We start from the raw sequence: 15,698 nt of genomic DNA, 5'->3' as shown, positions 1-15,698 counted from the left end.
TCGACATTGGCCCCTCCTGACAACACCAATACCGACATTGGCCCCTCCTGACAACACCAAGACCGACATTGGCCCCTCCTGACAAGTAAGACCGACATTGGGCCCCCCCCTGACAACACCAAGACCGACATTGCCCGCCCCCCCCCCCCCCCCCCCCGACAACACCAATACCGACATTGGGCCCCCCCCCTGACAACACCAAGACCGACATTTCCCCCCCGCATGACAACACCAAGACCGACATTGGCCCTCCGACAACAGCAAGACCGACATTGGCCCCCCCCCTGACAACAGTAAGACCGACATTGGCCCCCCCCTGACAACAGTAAGACCGACATTGGCCCCCCCCTGACAACAGTAAGACCGACATTGGCCCCCCCCCCCTGACAACAGTAAGACCGACATTGCCCCCCCCCCTGACAACACCAAGACCGACATTGGGCCCCCCTGACAACACCAAGACCGACATTGGCCCCCCCTGACAACACCAAGACCGACATTGGCCCCCCTGACAACACCAAGACCGACATTGCCTGCCCCCCCCCCCCCCCTCCAGTAAGACCGACATTGGCCCCCCCCTGACAACAGTAAGACCGGCATTGGCCCCCCCGACAACAGTAAGACCGACATTGGCCCCCCCCTGACAACAGTAAGACCGACATTGCCCCCCCCCCCCGACAACAGTAAGACCGACATTGGCCCCCCCCCTGACAACAGTAAGACCGACATTGGCCCCCCCCTGACAACACCAAGACCGACATTGGGCCCCCCGACAACAGTAAGACCGACATTGGCCCCCCCGACAACAGTAAGACCGACATTGGCCCCCCCCTGACAACAGTAAGACCGACATTGGCCCCCCTCTGACAACAGTAAGACCGACATTGGCCCCCCTCTGACAACAGTAAGACCGACATTGGCCCCCCCCTGACAACAGTAAGACCGACATTGGCCCCCCCGACAACAGTAAGACCGACATTGGCCCCCCCCCTGACAACAGTAAGACCGACATTGGCCCCCCCCCTGACAACAGTAAGACCGACATTGGCCCCCCCCCTGACAACAGTAAGACCGACATTGGCCCCCCCCTGACAACACCAAGACCGACATTGGGCCCCCCTGACAACACCAAGACCGACATTGGCCCCCCCCTGACAACACCAAGACCGACATTGGCCCCCCTGACAACACCAAGACCGACATTGCCTGCCCCCCCCCCCCCTCCCTGACAACGGTATGACCGACATTGGCCCCCCCTGACAACAGTATGACCGACATTGGCCCCCCTGACAACACCAAGACCGACATTGGCCCCCCGGACAACACCAAGACCGACATTGGCCCCCCGGACAACACCAAGACTGACATTGGCCCCCCGGACAACACCAAGACCGACATTGGCCCCCCGGACAACACCAAGACCGACATTTCCCCCCCCCCCCCTGACAACACCAAGACCGACATTGGCCACCCCCCCTGACAACACCAAGACCGACATTGGCCCCCCCCCCTGACAACACCAAGACCGACATTGGCCCCCCCCCTGACAACACCAAGACCGACATTGGCCCCCCCCCCCTGACAACACCAAGACCGACATTGGCCCCCCCCCCTGACAACACCAAGACCGACATTGGACCCCCCCCCTGACAACACCAAGACCGACATTGGCCCCCCCCCCTGACAACACCAAGACCGACATTGGCCCCCCCCCTGACAACACCAAGACCGACATTGGGCCCCCCCCCCCTGACAACACCAAGACCGACATTGGGCCCCCCCCCCCCTGACAACACCAAGACCGACATTGCCCCCCCCCCCGACATCACCAAGACCGACATTGGCCCCCCCCTGACAACACCAAGATCGACATTGGCCCCTCTTGACAACACCAAGACCGACATTGGCCCCTCCTGACAACACCAAGACCGACATTGGCCTCCCCTGACAACAGTAAGACCGACATTGGGCCCCCCCTGACAAGTAAGACCGACATTGGGCCCCCCCTGACAACAGTAAGACCGACATTGGCCCCCCCTGACAACAGTAAGACCGACATAGGCCCCCCCCCTGACAACAGTAAGACCGACATAGGCCCCCCCCTGACAACAGTAAGACCGACATAGGCCCTCTGGTATTTTGAGTTTGAGACCTCTGATACTTTCTGACAGGGGAAAAAAAGTGACTTTTGGTTTGGCCCAACTAAGTTCCTGGCACCGGTAGGCAGGAGGGAGAGCTCACCTCTTTAGCCCCCTTCCTCCCTTTCACAGAGCAGATGGACAGACAGAGGCGGGCGGCACGTGGGATGTCTGGAATGTACATGTCGTAGTTCAGCCACTCATTCCACCTGGGATGGACAACAAGAACATTTCACCAATCAATCAAATAAACATACTTATGAAGCTAACAATAGGCGTCGCTATTTACAAGGAGCACATGTGAGCCTAAGTTGAAAAATAAAGGCACACCGAAAGACATTTAGGAGCACAAACGCGAAATGTGAGGTAGTAAAAAGGTAGAATCATACATTTTTCTAGGCACACTGGTGCTCCTAAATTAAAAATCCAGGTCGCACAGCAAAATACATATGTGAGTAAAAATGGTCTCACTGTAACGACCTGCAGTATGTGATTTAGCAAGTACTTCATAAAGAAAGCACAGTTTATTATGACGCTGGATGGCATACCTGGGATTTGAGCATGGCACACGCTGAGTGTTCACATTGTCACACAGCTGCTCCCCACCGTGGTAGATCCCAGTCCGTACATAGATCTAGATCAATAGCAGGGACACATCAATCATTTACATAGATACAGAAACTGACATCCAGGACATTAGGGCCCAAACCGGATCTATTCAGATATTACATCTAAATGTTGTTCCTCTTCTTCACGAGGACCTGCACTGACATGTACAACAGAACTGACAACAGGATCGTGTGTTCAGTGGGGAGAAAACCTTTTGTAAAGCAGTACTGCCTGAACTTGTTCATATGACTATACATATCAAATCAAATTGGTCACATATATTAAGCAGATGTTATTGCGGGTGTATCAAAATGCTCCAACAGTGCAGTAATATCTAACAATTCACAACAATACACACATATCTAAAAGTAAAATAAATATTAGGACGAGCAATGTCGGAGTGCTAGCACAGACAGGAATATGTTTTCCGGGATTCATCCAATGGCATTGAGGAGTATACCACCTCAGTCACCAGCTTCATCAATAAAGTGCATCGACGACGTTGTCCCCACAGTGACCGTACGTACATTTCCCAACCAGAAGCCATGGATTACAAGCAACATCCGCACCGAGCTAAAAGGTAAGAGCTGCCGCTTTCAAGGAGTGGGACACTAATCCAGATGCTTATAAGAAATCCTGCTATTCCCTCAGACGAGCCATCAAACAGGCAAAGCATCAATAAAGGACTAAGACTGAATCCCACTACACCGGCTGTGATGCTCGTCGGCTGTGGCAAGGCTTGAAAAATGTTATAGGACTACAAAGGGAAACCCAGCCGCGAGCTGCCCAGTGGAGCAAGCCTATCAGACGAGCTAAATGCCTTTTATGCTTGCTTCGAGGCAAGCAACACTTAAGCATGCATGCGAGCGCCAGCAGTTCTGGACGACTGTGTGATCACGCTCTCCATAGCCAATGTGAGCAAGACCTTAAAAAAAGTCAACATTCCCAGAGCCACGGGGCCAGCCGGATTACCAGGACATGTACTCAAAGCATGCGATGACCAACTGGCAAGTGTCTTCAGTGACATTTTCAACCTCTCCCTGACCGAGTCTGTAATACATACATGTTTCAAACAGACCACCATAATCCCTGTGCCCAAGAAGTGAAGGTAACCTGCCTAATTGATTAGCACCCCATAGAACTCATGTCGGTAGCCATGAAGTGCTTTAAAAGGCTGGCCATGGCTCACAACAACACCACCATGACGGAAAGCCTAGACCCACTTCAATTCGCATACCGCCCCAACAGATGACACAATCTCAATCGCACTCCCCGCTGCCCTTTCCCACCTGGACAAAAGGAACACCTGTGAGAATGCTGTTCATTGACTATAGCTCAGCATTCAACACCATAGTGCCCACAAAGCTCATCACTAAGTTAAAGACCCTAGGACTAAACACCTCCATCTGCAACTGGATCCTGGACTTCCTGACGGGCCACCCCCAGGTGGTGAGGGTAGGCAACAACACATCTGCCACGCTGATCCTAAAACACTGGGGCCCCTTAGGGGTGCATGCTTAGTCCCCTCCTGTACTCCCTGTTCACCCACAACTGCGTGGCCAAGCACGACTCCAACCCCATCATTAAGTATGCTAACGACACAAGAGTGGTAGGGCTGAGAACAGACAACGATGAGGTAGGCTATCGGGAACTGAGAGACCGGGCAGTGTGGTGCCAGGACAAGAACCTCTCCCTCAATGTGAGCAAGACAAAGGAGCTGATTGTGGACAACAGGAAAAGGAGGGCCGAACAGGCCCCCATGAACATTGACGGGGCTGAAGTGGAGCAGGTCGAGAATTTCAAGTTCCTTGGTGTCCACATCACCAACAAACTAGAATGGTCCAAACACACCAAGACAGTTGTGAAGAGGGCACAACAACACCTTTTCCCCTTCAGGAGACTGAAAAGATTTGGCATGGGTCCCCAGATCCTCAGAAAGTTCTACAGCTGGTTGCATCACTGCCTGGTAAGGAAACTGCTCGGCATCTGACCGTAAGGCGCAACGGAGGGCAGAGCATACAGCCCAGTATATCACTAGGGCCAAGCTTCCTGACATCCAGGACACATATACTAAGCGGTGTCAGAGGAAGGCCCAAAAAATTGTCAAAGACTCCAGTCACCCAAGTCAGACTGTTCTCTCTGCTACCGCACGGCAAGCTGTACCAGAGCGCCAAGGCTAGGACCAAAAGGCTCCTTAACAGCTTCTACCCCCAAGCCATCAGACTGCTGAATTAATCAAAATGGCCACCCGGACTATTTACTGTACATTGAACCCCCCTTGTTTTTACACTGCTGCTACTCGCTGTTTATTATCTATGCAGTCACTTTACAAATGACCTTGACTAACCTGTACCCCCATACATTGACTCAGTATACAGTGCCTTGCGAAAGTATTCAGCCCCCTTGAACTTTGCAACCTTTTGCCACATTTCAGGCTTCAAACATAAAGATATAAAACTGTATTTTTTTGTGAAGAATCAACAACAAGTGGGACACAATCATGAAGTGGAACGACATTTATTGGATATTTCAAACTTTTTTAACAAATCAAAAACTGAAAAATTGGGCGTGCAAAATCATTCAGCCCCCTTAAGTTAATACTTTGTAGCGCCACCTTTTGCTGCGATTACAGCTGCAAGTCGCTTGGGGTATGCCTCTATCAGTTTTGCACATCGAGAGACTGAAATTTTTTCCCATTCCTCCTTGCAAAACAGCTCAAGCTCAGTGAGGTTGGATGGAGAGCATTTGTGAACAGCAGTTTTCAGTTCTTTCCACAGATTCCCGATTGGATTCAGGTCTGGACTTTGACTTGGCCATTCTAACACCTGGATATGTTTCTTTTTGAACCATTCCATTGTAGATTTTGCTTTATGTTTTGGATCATTGTCTTGTGGAAGACAAATCTCCGTCCCAGTCTCAGGTCTTTTGCAGACTCCATCAGGTTCTTCCAGAATGGTCCTGTATTTGGCTCCATCCATCTTCCCATCAATTTTAACCATCTTCCCTGTCCCTGCTGAAGAAAAGCAGGCCCAAACCATGATGCTGCCACCACCATGTTTGACAGTGGGGATGGTGTGTTCAGGGTGCTGAGCTGTGTTGCTTTTACGCCAAACATAACGTCTTGCATTGTTGCCAAAAAGTTCAATTTTGGTTTCATCTGACCAGAGCACCTTCTTCCACATGTTTGGTGTGTCTCCCAGGTGGCTTGTGGCAAACTTTAAACGACACTTTTTATGGATATCTATAAGAAATGGCTTTCTTCTTGCCACTCTTCCATAAAGGCCAGATTTGTGCAATATACAACTGATTGTTGTCCTATGGACAGAGTCTCCCACCTCAGCTGTAGATCTCTGCAGTTCATCCAGAGTGATCATGGGCCTCTTGGCTGCATCTCTGATCAGTCTTCTCCTTGTATGAGCTGAAAGTTTAGAGGGACGGCCAGGTCTTGGTAGATTTGCAGTGGTCTGATACTCCTTCCATTTCAATAGTATCGCTTGCACAGTGCTCCTTGGGATGTTTAAAGCTTGGGAAATCTTTTTGTATCCAAATCCGGCTTTAAACTTCTTCACAACAGTATCTCGGACCTGCCTGGTGTGTTCCTTGTTCTTCATGATGCTCTCTGCGCTTTTAACAGACCTCTGAGACTATCACAGTGCAGATGCATTTATACGGAGACTTGATTACACACAGGTGGATTGTATTTATCATCATTAGTCATTTAGGTCAACATTGGATCATTCAGAGATCCTCACTGAACTTCTGGAGAGAGTTGGCTGCACTGAAAGTAAAGGGGCTGAATAATTTTGCACGCCCAATTTTTCAGTTTTTGATTTGTTAAAAAAGTTTGAAATATCCAATAAATGTCTTTCCACTTCATGATTGTGTCCCACTTGTTGTTGATTCTTCACAAAAAAATACAGTTTTATATCTTTATGTTTGAAGCCTGAAATGTGGCAAAAGGTTGCAAAGTTCAAGGGGGCCGAATACTTTCGCAAGGCACTGTAGGTACCCCTGCATATAGCCTCGTTATTGTTATGTCATTTTCTTGTGATGCTTAAAAAGAAAATGTTACTTTAGTTTATTTAGTAAATATTTTCTTAACTCTTTCTTGAACTGCATTGTTGGTTAAGGGCTTGTAAGTAAGCACTTCACAGTAAGGGCTATCTATACCTGTTGTATTCGGCGCATGTGACAAATAAAATTTGATTTGATTGACTAATATACAGTAGAATAGAATACAGTATTTACATATGAAATTAGTAAATATGAGCCCAAGCACCCCAAAAAATTACAGAATTAAAATAATGATTGTGCTGTTATATAATACATTGTCTACCGCATATTACACATGGCAGAAAAACATTCACACACAGTAAAGATACCCCAACATAGTGACTTAAGATCTCTTCAAAACATAATTGGTCTAGCCTAAATAAATCAAATTGAGATTTAGCCTAGAATTATAGTGAATTTGTTTTAGATTTTGAATAGCCTAGTAAGAGGGCATTTTTTATATAATTAATAGGCTGACAATACCTTCAGCTACAGAATATCTAACCACTGCATTTCTGTCTCTGCCCCCCCTCCTCTCCTTCATTCCTTTCTCCAACACGCAGAGACTCAAACTAAGCACTGGGTAGCTGCAGGACACGGGTTTGGGTGAGCCTATGGCATACAGAGTTTGGGCACAATATCACCTGTGGCACAGCGAAATGACCAGAGTAGACTACATAACTTGAGTGGAAAATGTACCGGTGGGAAAATGGCCTCCATTCGCTATTCCAGTGCATATGCATTAAAATAATATTCCTCTGCCCATTTGATTATGTGGCATTCTAAATTGAAACTAATTTTACATGTTAGTAAAGATTAAATTGAGAAGTCTGATGGGTGAAAATATGATCACTTGAGAGAACAGCGTGAGGCAAAGAACAGAACACCAACTTTTGTTTTGTGAATTATATTCTTGCTTACTATAAAATCATAATATTAAATAATGTCACAGGACTTATAAGCATATCTTGTATGCTAACAAGCCTACAGCCAATGACATGGAGAATATCCAGATAACATACAGTAGGCCAACTCATATTCTGTTCTTCTGAAATACCTTTTCTTCATATCATGTTTCTTTAGACCTGCCTAAAATAAATAATGCATTTATTGTGTTGGTGCATAATCAATTAATTAGACTTTTTTTTAAATGTAGATATTCCAAAGGCAGGCATCAGAGGCTTGTATGCATGGAGCCTGGAGATGCTAAACGTGTTTGTTAATTAACGATCAATTACCGTGAGACCGGCAGTCTTTTGCATGACAATAGCCGGCTGACAAAAATGGCATGACCGCCACAGCCCTAAACACAGGTATTCGTTATCAGTTGCAAAACATTTCATTACGATATGCTCTACTGAACACAACCCAAAAGTCCTCAAGTACAGTACCTTGTCAATGTCCCTGATGTTTACATTGACATAGGTTGCGCACAGTATCCTGATCCTCAGCGTGCCGTTGATGGTCCACAGGGACTTGGTGGCCGTCTCGCCGTTCATATAGGGCGTTGCCGTGGAAATCCGTCGGGCGTACGAGGGCATGGTAAAGGTGTCGATGGGCAGCTGGGAGTAAAGGCTATCCTTGGCCATTAGCATGAGGTTAGGCATGCGCCCCAGCATGATGCAACTCCTCACGTACTGGAAAGGAAAGGCATAGACATAAGGACATTAGACACTACACCAAGCCAGAGGTAATTGAACATGCAACGAATGGCTACCTATGTTTTGCGCATCTGCTTTTACCTGTGCAACATTGCTAGTCATTCTAAAATGCTTCAGACAGGATTCAAAGGAAAAATGTCCTAACAGAGTACGCTTGTAAAAAAAGTGGTGTTCTTCTTATTTTCCTCTCAAACGCCAACATTTCAGATCAGACTGTTTCCATAAAAAGCAGCATTTGGGAATTATTTCTTTGGTATCATATTTCTATATTATATTTAAAAACACACCGGCAAGGGTCGAACTACATCAGATGTGTAATTGTATTCCTTCCTATTCAAGATGTGGAGTACGCGTCAGAGCAATGTGTGTGTGGGTCTGTGTTTACCTTGTACTGGCTAAGGGGGTACTTCTCCAGCAGGTACTCGTCACAGCCACACACCTTGAGGATGTACTTTCCCTGATACTCCTGCACACACATCTTGAGCTGCTCGTGGGACAGCAGCATGCTACGCGTCTTCTTGCGGATGGCCTCTGCGATCACATGCTCCGGCACGCAGTCGTGATTGATCTTCAGGGTGTACTTCTGCTTGTCGTTGCTCGGCGACACGATGACCCAGATGACCACTATGATTTGACCTGGGGGAGAAAACAATATGGTGGTCAGTCCCAGGGTTCTGAATAAATGTGCTACTACAGTAACATGGTAAAAGTAAGTGAGGTAAATGTTCAAGTCTTCCACCATCCAATCAGAAATGTCACACCATTCATTTCTGATTATATTACTTTAAAAAAATATATATATGCACTTTAGTTTATTTAGTAAATATTTTCTTAACTCCATTTGTTGAACTGCGTTGTTGGTTAAGGGCTTGTAAAGCAAGCATTTCACGGTATGGTCTACTACACCTGTTGTATTTGGCGCATGTGACAAATTCAATTTTATTTTAATTGATTAAAATCACAAAAAAACATTTGAAACAAGTGGATGGTGATTCTATCAATGTTCACAATAGTGTCTGTTTATAGAATATTAGGCTGTACGTGGCTGGGACATTTTGCCTTTCCCAGACCAAAACCTGTCTTTATGTGTGTCACTGTCTCCCATTTCCTACCTTTGTCAAGTTTATTGAAGATGTGCTTGGGCAGTTCTACTGACGACTCTACATTGGGAGGGTAGACGTACAACGCTCTACTGATGGGTCCATTAGTGTCTCGGAGGTCCACAGACTCCTTGCAGACATTCAAAATGTTCCTTCTAAAGTCCTGCACTTCCGAGTCCTTGACCAGGTCAAACTCGCATATAGGCATTCCTATTGCAAAACCTGTACAAAGAAAAATAACATTTCATGTACTCCTATAGCTTCAAGACACATTGTATCAATCTTAATCACACTCAGTATTCATTAATGAAATTTGAGTGCTGTATTTGAAAACAGCCAGATGTCACAGTATACTCAAAGAAAGCGCCTATGTGACGTCAGTGACCAAGTATAAAGAATACGAGAGACATGCATACCAATTTCTCGGTTTAGTATTTTCTCCTCTCGGTTGCCCACTGGTTCGATGACTTTCAGGAAGGCCTGAAAAAGCCTGAGGTCGCACAGTCTCCTTGTCTCGTCGTAGAACTCCTCTCTCTCAGCCTCTTGGGTAACGCTGACAAAGATGTAGGAGGTCTCCTCTTGTAGGAGGTGGTGGAGAGGATACTTCCTGGCCTCTTTGAAGAGTTCGTGTTTGACTGAGATGAGTGTTGCCTCGCGTGTGCACACCAATGTCAGAATCATCCCATTTGGGAGAAGGCAGTCCACCTGGATGCTCGGGGGCATCAAGTGCATGCCCCATAGTTCCCCAGAAGACGGTCTGGGAGGCATGATGGTCAGGTCGGCTGCTCCTCACTATGCTAATAATTAGGATGAGACGGGTCGACCAACTGGACAGAGAGAGGGGGACAATTCCATAAGACGCAGTGACCTGTTTAAAAAATCTCCATACTGCTAGCTAAATATATTGAATGAGAGTGGAAGTGCAAAAAACGAATTACTATCACATTATAATCAGGCGGTTGCTTACAGTAGATTACAAAATGATGAACTCAAATTGTTAATTGTCTCAGAAAATGTAAATGCATGGGGGCAGCTCAAGCATGAAAAAGGACATATGTTGCTCGAAGAAAATATTTAACATAACAATAGGTCGTTTGGTAGCTAAGTGGAGAGGTTGACAGCTCAGTCACTGTAATCATTAGCTAGCTAATGAACAAGCTGTGTCACAGCAAGCAATGCCAATGGAATTTGAAGACGGTAGCTAGCTGGTTAGATAGCTTGCTAATAAAGTAACTAGTTAGCCAGTTGTTTAGCAACCTATTAATTCAGCCCAATATGGGTGTATTAGGATGGCAAAAGTTTGAGAACTAACCGGCAATTGTTATTTTATTTTTCCTTGCTAGAATGCGTCTAGTTACAGAGTTAGCTTAAACACTTTACCTAGCTAGCTAAAACACCGGTGCTACTACCTATAGCAAGTTTGCTAATATTAGCTGACAAACCGCTAGCCATTAGCTAGTTGTTTGTGCCGACTTAGCTAGCGTGTGCCAGCTAGCCTAGCTAATTGTCCAACGTCTCGTTGAAAAGTATGTATTTATTTTATATGTATTTTGACACCTTTTATGATTAAATACCTGGCATCTGCAGACAAACAATAGTTTGGTTATTGTCTCGCGCAAGTAACGCCCTGTTTTCACTCGTAACAGGCAACTTTCTCCCGATAATAGCTAGCTGACGTTAGCTAAACAAACCCGATTCGTACCCGTTCTACACCTCCTCGGTCGTGGCGCTTGCTTGCAACTCCATCCAAGTCTCAGGGGCAGTCCGATTTCTCAACAAAGACGTCCGTTGGCTATAATATATAATTTTCCCCAAGGAATAAGTTCATTACATTCCATGATGTGAAGTCCAACCCAATAGCGAAAAATACGGCATTTTTGATGGCTCACAAGCCCGCTAGTGTTCGTTTAGCCACAGCTAGCCGCCTGGCTTGTCGTTAGTACCGCCCCATCAGAGACCCCCAGTGGCATCGGGCTTTGACCTCGAAGACATGATGCATAGAACGTTCTCTGTCGTTTTCATTTCACCAACAGCATTGTATACATTTTTACATACTGTTTAAACGTGTAAGAAAACACACTCTTGAAATAAATAACAGAATTTCAATTCTGACAGCATAGCAACACAACTCAAGTAAAAATGCTTTAATAGTAGGCCAGGAGTTGGGTGGCCAGGGATTGCTATTAGGGAGGACCAGGGGTGGGTTCCACTGATGGTTGGAATCGAATGTTTTAATGAGGGACTTGAACAAAACCCTGACCTACAGCCCACCAGAGCCATTACGCTTTTATCTGAGGTTTAATGGCGGTTAGCATCCAATAAATGTTGCATTACGGCCACCTACTAAACTGGAGTATACGTCCCTTATACTTTGCTTGAATTGTTATTATTTTTTAAATAAAAACAAAATACGAATAAATCAACAAATACCCTACCATCTAACCATACACCCACCACCCAACTCCACTATTTTAATATATCTAACCCTACCTCAGGCCAACAGCCTGAAAGAACAGGACACCACCACTCAACACACCCTGTAACTCTTTTGAGGTCAAATCTCATACACTCAAATACCTCTCTGCAGTTGCCACTACAAATTACATTTTCTACAACTTAAATTCCTGCAGTACAGATGATATCCATTACTATATCCAAGCTTTTGATATGATAGACCATTCCATTCTTGTGGGCCGGCTAAGGAGTATTGGTGTCTCTGAGGGGTCTTTGGCCTGGTTTGCTAACGACCTCTCAAAGAGTGCAGTGTATAAAGTCAGAACATCTGCTGTCTCAGCCACTGCCTTTCACCAAGGGAGTACCCCAAGGCTCGAGCCTAGGCCAGACACTCTTCTCAATTTACATCAACACCATAGTTTAGGCAGTAGGAAGCTCTCTCATCCATTTATATGCAGATTATACAGTCTTATACTCAGCTGGCCCCTCCCCGGATCTTTGTTAAACACTCAACAACAAAGATTTCTTAATGCCCAACAAACTTTCTCTGCCCTTAACCTTGTTCTGAACATCTCAAAAACAAAGGTCATGTGGTTTGATAAGAATAATGCCCCTCTCCCCACAGGTGTGATTACTACCTCTGAGGGTTTTGAGCTTGAGGTAGTCACCTCATACAAGTACTTGGGAGTATGGCTAGACGGTACACTGTCCTTCTCTCAGTACATATCAAAGCTGCAGGCTAAAGTTAAATCTAGACTTGATTTCCTCTATCGTAATCGCTCCCCTTCACTCCAGCTGCCAAACTAACACTGATTCAGATGACTATCCTACCCATGCTAGATTAAATCAAATCAAAGATTATTTGTCACGTGCGCCGAATACAACAGGTGTAGGTAGACCTTATAGTGAAATGCTTACTTACAGTCTCTAACCAAAAGTGAAAAAAAAAGAAAAACAACGATAAAAAAATAGTGATAATAGCAGTAGCGAGGCTATATACAGGCACCGGTTAGTCGGGCCAATTGAGGTAGTATGTACATGAATGTATAGTTAAAGTGACTATGCATATATGATAAACAGAGAGTAGCAGCAGCGTAAAAGAGGGGTTGGGGGGGGGGGGCACACACAAGGCAAATAGTCCAGGTAGCCATTTGACTACCTGTTCAGGAGTCTTATGGCTTGGGGGTAAAAACTGTTGAGAAGCCTTTTTTGTCCTAGACTTGGCACTCCGCTACCGCTTGCCATGCGGTAATAGAGAGAACAGTCTATGACTGGGGTGGCTGGGGTCTTTGATAATTTTTAGGGCCTTCCTCTGACACCGCCTGGTGTAGAGGTCCTGGATGGCAGGCAGCTTAGCCCCAGTGATGTACTGGGCTGTACACACTACCCTCTGGAGTGCCTTGCGATCGGAGGCCGAGCAATTGCCGTACCAGGCAATGATGCAACCAGTCAGGATGCTCTCGATGTTGCAGCTGTAGAACCTTTTAAGGATCTGAGGACCCATGCCAAATCATTTTAGTTTCCTGAGGGGGAATAGGCTTTGTCGTGCCCTTTTCACGACTTTTGGTGTGTTTGGACCATGTTAGTTTGTTGGTGATGTGGACACCAAGGAACTTAAAGCTCTCAACCTGCTCCACTACAACCCCGTCGATGAGAATGGGGGCGTGCTCGGTCCTCCTTTTCCTGTAGTCCACAATTATCTCCTTAGTCTTGGTTATGTTGAGGGATACGTTGTTATTCTGGCACCGCCCGGCCAGGTCTCTGACCTCCTCCCTATAGGCAGTCTTGTCATTGCCGGTGATCAGGCCTACCACTGTTGTGTCGGTTGCAAACTAAATGATGGTGTTGGAGTCATGCCTTGCCATGCAGTCATGGGTGAACAGGGAGTACAGGAGGGGACTAAACACGCACCACTGAGGGGCTCCGGTGTTGAGGATCAGGGTGGCAGATGTGTTGAAACCTACCCTCACCATCTGGGGGAGGCCTGTCAGGAAGTCCAGGATCCAGGTGCAGAGGGAGGTGTTTAGTCCCAGGATCTTTAGCTTAGTGATTTGCTTTGAGGGTACTATGCTGTTGAACACTGAGCTATAGTCAATGAATAGCATTCAGAATATCTTCAGTCATTTAGGCACGTTGCCTTTGTGTTCTTGGGCACAGGGACTATGGTGGTCTGCTTGAAACATGTTTTTATTACAGATTCAATCAGGGACATGTTGAAAATGTCAGTGAAGACACCTGCCAGTTGGTGAGTACATGCCTAGACCACATGTCCTGGTAATCCGTCTGGGCCCGCAGGCTTGTGTATGTTGACCTGTTTAAAGGTCTTACTCACATTGGCTACGGAGAGCGTGATTACACAGCCATCAAGAACAGCTGATGCTCTCATGCATGCCTCAGTGTTGCTTGCCTCGAAGCGAGCATAGAAGTGATTTAGCTCGTCTGGTAGGCTTGTGTCACTGGGCAGCTCGTGGCTGTGCTTCCCTTTGTAGCCTGTAACAGTTCGCAAGCCCTGCCACATAAGACGAGCATCTGAGCCGGTGTAGTATGATTCAATCTTAGCCCTGTATTGACTTTTTGCCTGTTTGATGGTTCGTCAGAGAGCATAGCAGGATTTCTTATCAGCTTCCGGCAGCTCTACCCTTTAGCTCAGTGCGAATGTTGCCTGTAATCCATGGCTTCTGGTTCCAATCTTACTGAAGAATATATCACTTGCTGGCCTATCCCTATGTACTGGTAGAGATCTACTGCTCACACCACTTTTCTCAGGATCCCTTCCCCTTGCACCAACTTCCTCTACTTTCTTCACTGCTTCAGCACAAGACAACTTCTGCACTACTCTGACCCTGGAAACCTCAACCTGCCTCTCTCTCACCGGACATTTCTGATCCCCAGCCCCATGGGCACCTCTACAATTAACACATACCACTACTTTCCCCAATACTACACATTCATTTGTCTCATGCCCTTCTGCACACTTCTCCCACCTATGAACCTCCCTCCTACACACTGCTGCCACATGCCCATCAGCTTGACACCTGTAACAACGTAATGTATTCGGCACAAAAGATAGTACATGATAACTTATATACCCTAACATCACTTTGTCGAACAAAGACTCAACATCAAAACTCAAAATAACAGACAACGACTCTTCTGTTTCACCACCACTGTTTTTCTGCGTCTTACCAAACAACGAGCATCACAAACACCAGGAAACTTCCCCTTCAGTTGGTCAACTTTCACGTTTTGTAAGGACCGACGCCGGACAGGAGAAGCAGGTACAGGGAGTCAGACATTTATTCAGGGACAGACAAGGAAACAAGACAGGAACCGCGTCAGAACACGGGTAACATGGACATGAGACAAATAATCCTGAAGCAGGGAACAGAGCTAGGAAACAGACAGATATAGCGAAGGAAATTACACAAGTAATGGAGTCCACGTGAGTCCAATGAGTGCTGATGCCTGTGATGGGTAAAGGCAGGTGTGCGTACTGAAGGTGGCTTGAGTGCGTAATGTTGGGGAGTCTGGCACCCTCGAGCGCCAGAGGGGGGAAGAGCGGGAGCAGGCGTGACAGTACCCCCCCCCCCCCCCCCCCCCCCCTCTAGGGCCGCCACCCAGCGCCCCACCTGGGCGAACCGGCCGAGACATAGGCGCTGGGGGAGGGGGAGGAAGAGCGGGAG

At 46.7% G+C, this 15,698-nt stretch overlaps 1 protein-coding gene across 2 annotated transcripts in view; it reads right to left on the bottom strand.

Annotated features, from left to right (window-relative positions):
- LOC110508222 (phosphatidylinositol 4,5-bisphosphate 3-kinase catalytic subunit alpha isoform) overlaps positions 1-11,729 on the bottom strand; it is a 31,516-nt gene extending 19,787 nt beyond the window's left edge. Inside the window, exons 1-7 of one of the 2 annotated variants that reach the window (XM_090225143.1) lie at positions 11,264-11,729; positions 9,978-10,388; positions 9,574-9,783; positions 8,847-9,097; positions 8,192-8,437; positions 2,687-2,772; positions 2,242-2,347 (exon numbers count right to left, since the gene is read on the bottom strand). In XM_090225143.1, coding sequence (XP_090081269.1) covers positions 2,242-2,347; positions 2,687-2,772; positions 8,192-8,437; positions 8,847-9,097; positions 9,574-9,783; positions 9,978-10,329 — 1,251 coding nt within the window. In that variant the 5' untranslated portion in view covers positions 10,330-10,388; positions 11,264-11,729. Of the gene's footprint in view, positions 1-2,241; positions 2,348-2,686; positions 2,773-8,191; positions 8,438-8,846; positions 9,098-9,573; positions 9,784-9,977; positions 10,389-11,135 lie in introns of both variants that reach the window. The other variant, XM_090225145.1, reaches the window with a different exon arrangement.
- Between the last annotated feature and the right edge of the window lie 3,969 nt (positions 11,730-15,698).

This window comes from Oncorhynchus mykiss, chromosome 28 (assembly GCF_057628025.1).
Source record: "Oncorhynchus mykiss isolate SJ-2025 chromosome 28, ASM5762802v1, whole genome shotgun sequence".
Taxonomy (NCBI): domain Eukaryota; kingdom Metazoa; phylum Chordata; class Actinopteri; order Salmoniformes; family Salmonidae; genus Oncorhynchus; species Oncorhynchus mykiss.
Note: the sequence above shows the minus strand (reverse complement) of the source record. Positions and strands in the feature narration are given on the sequence as shown.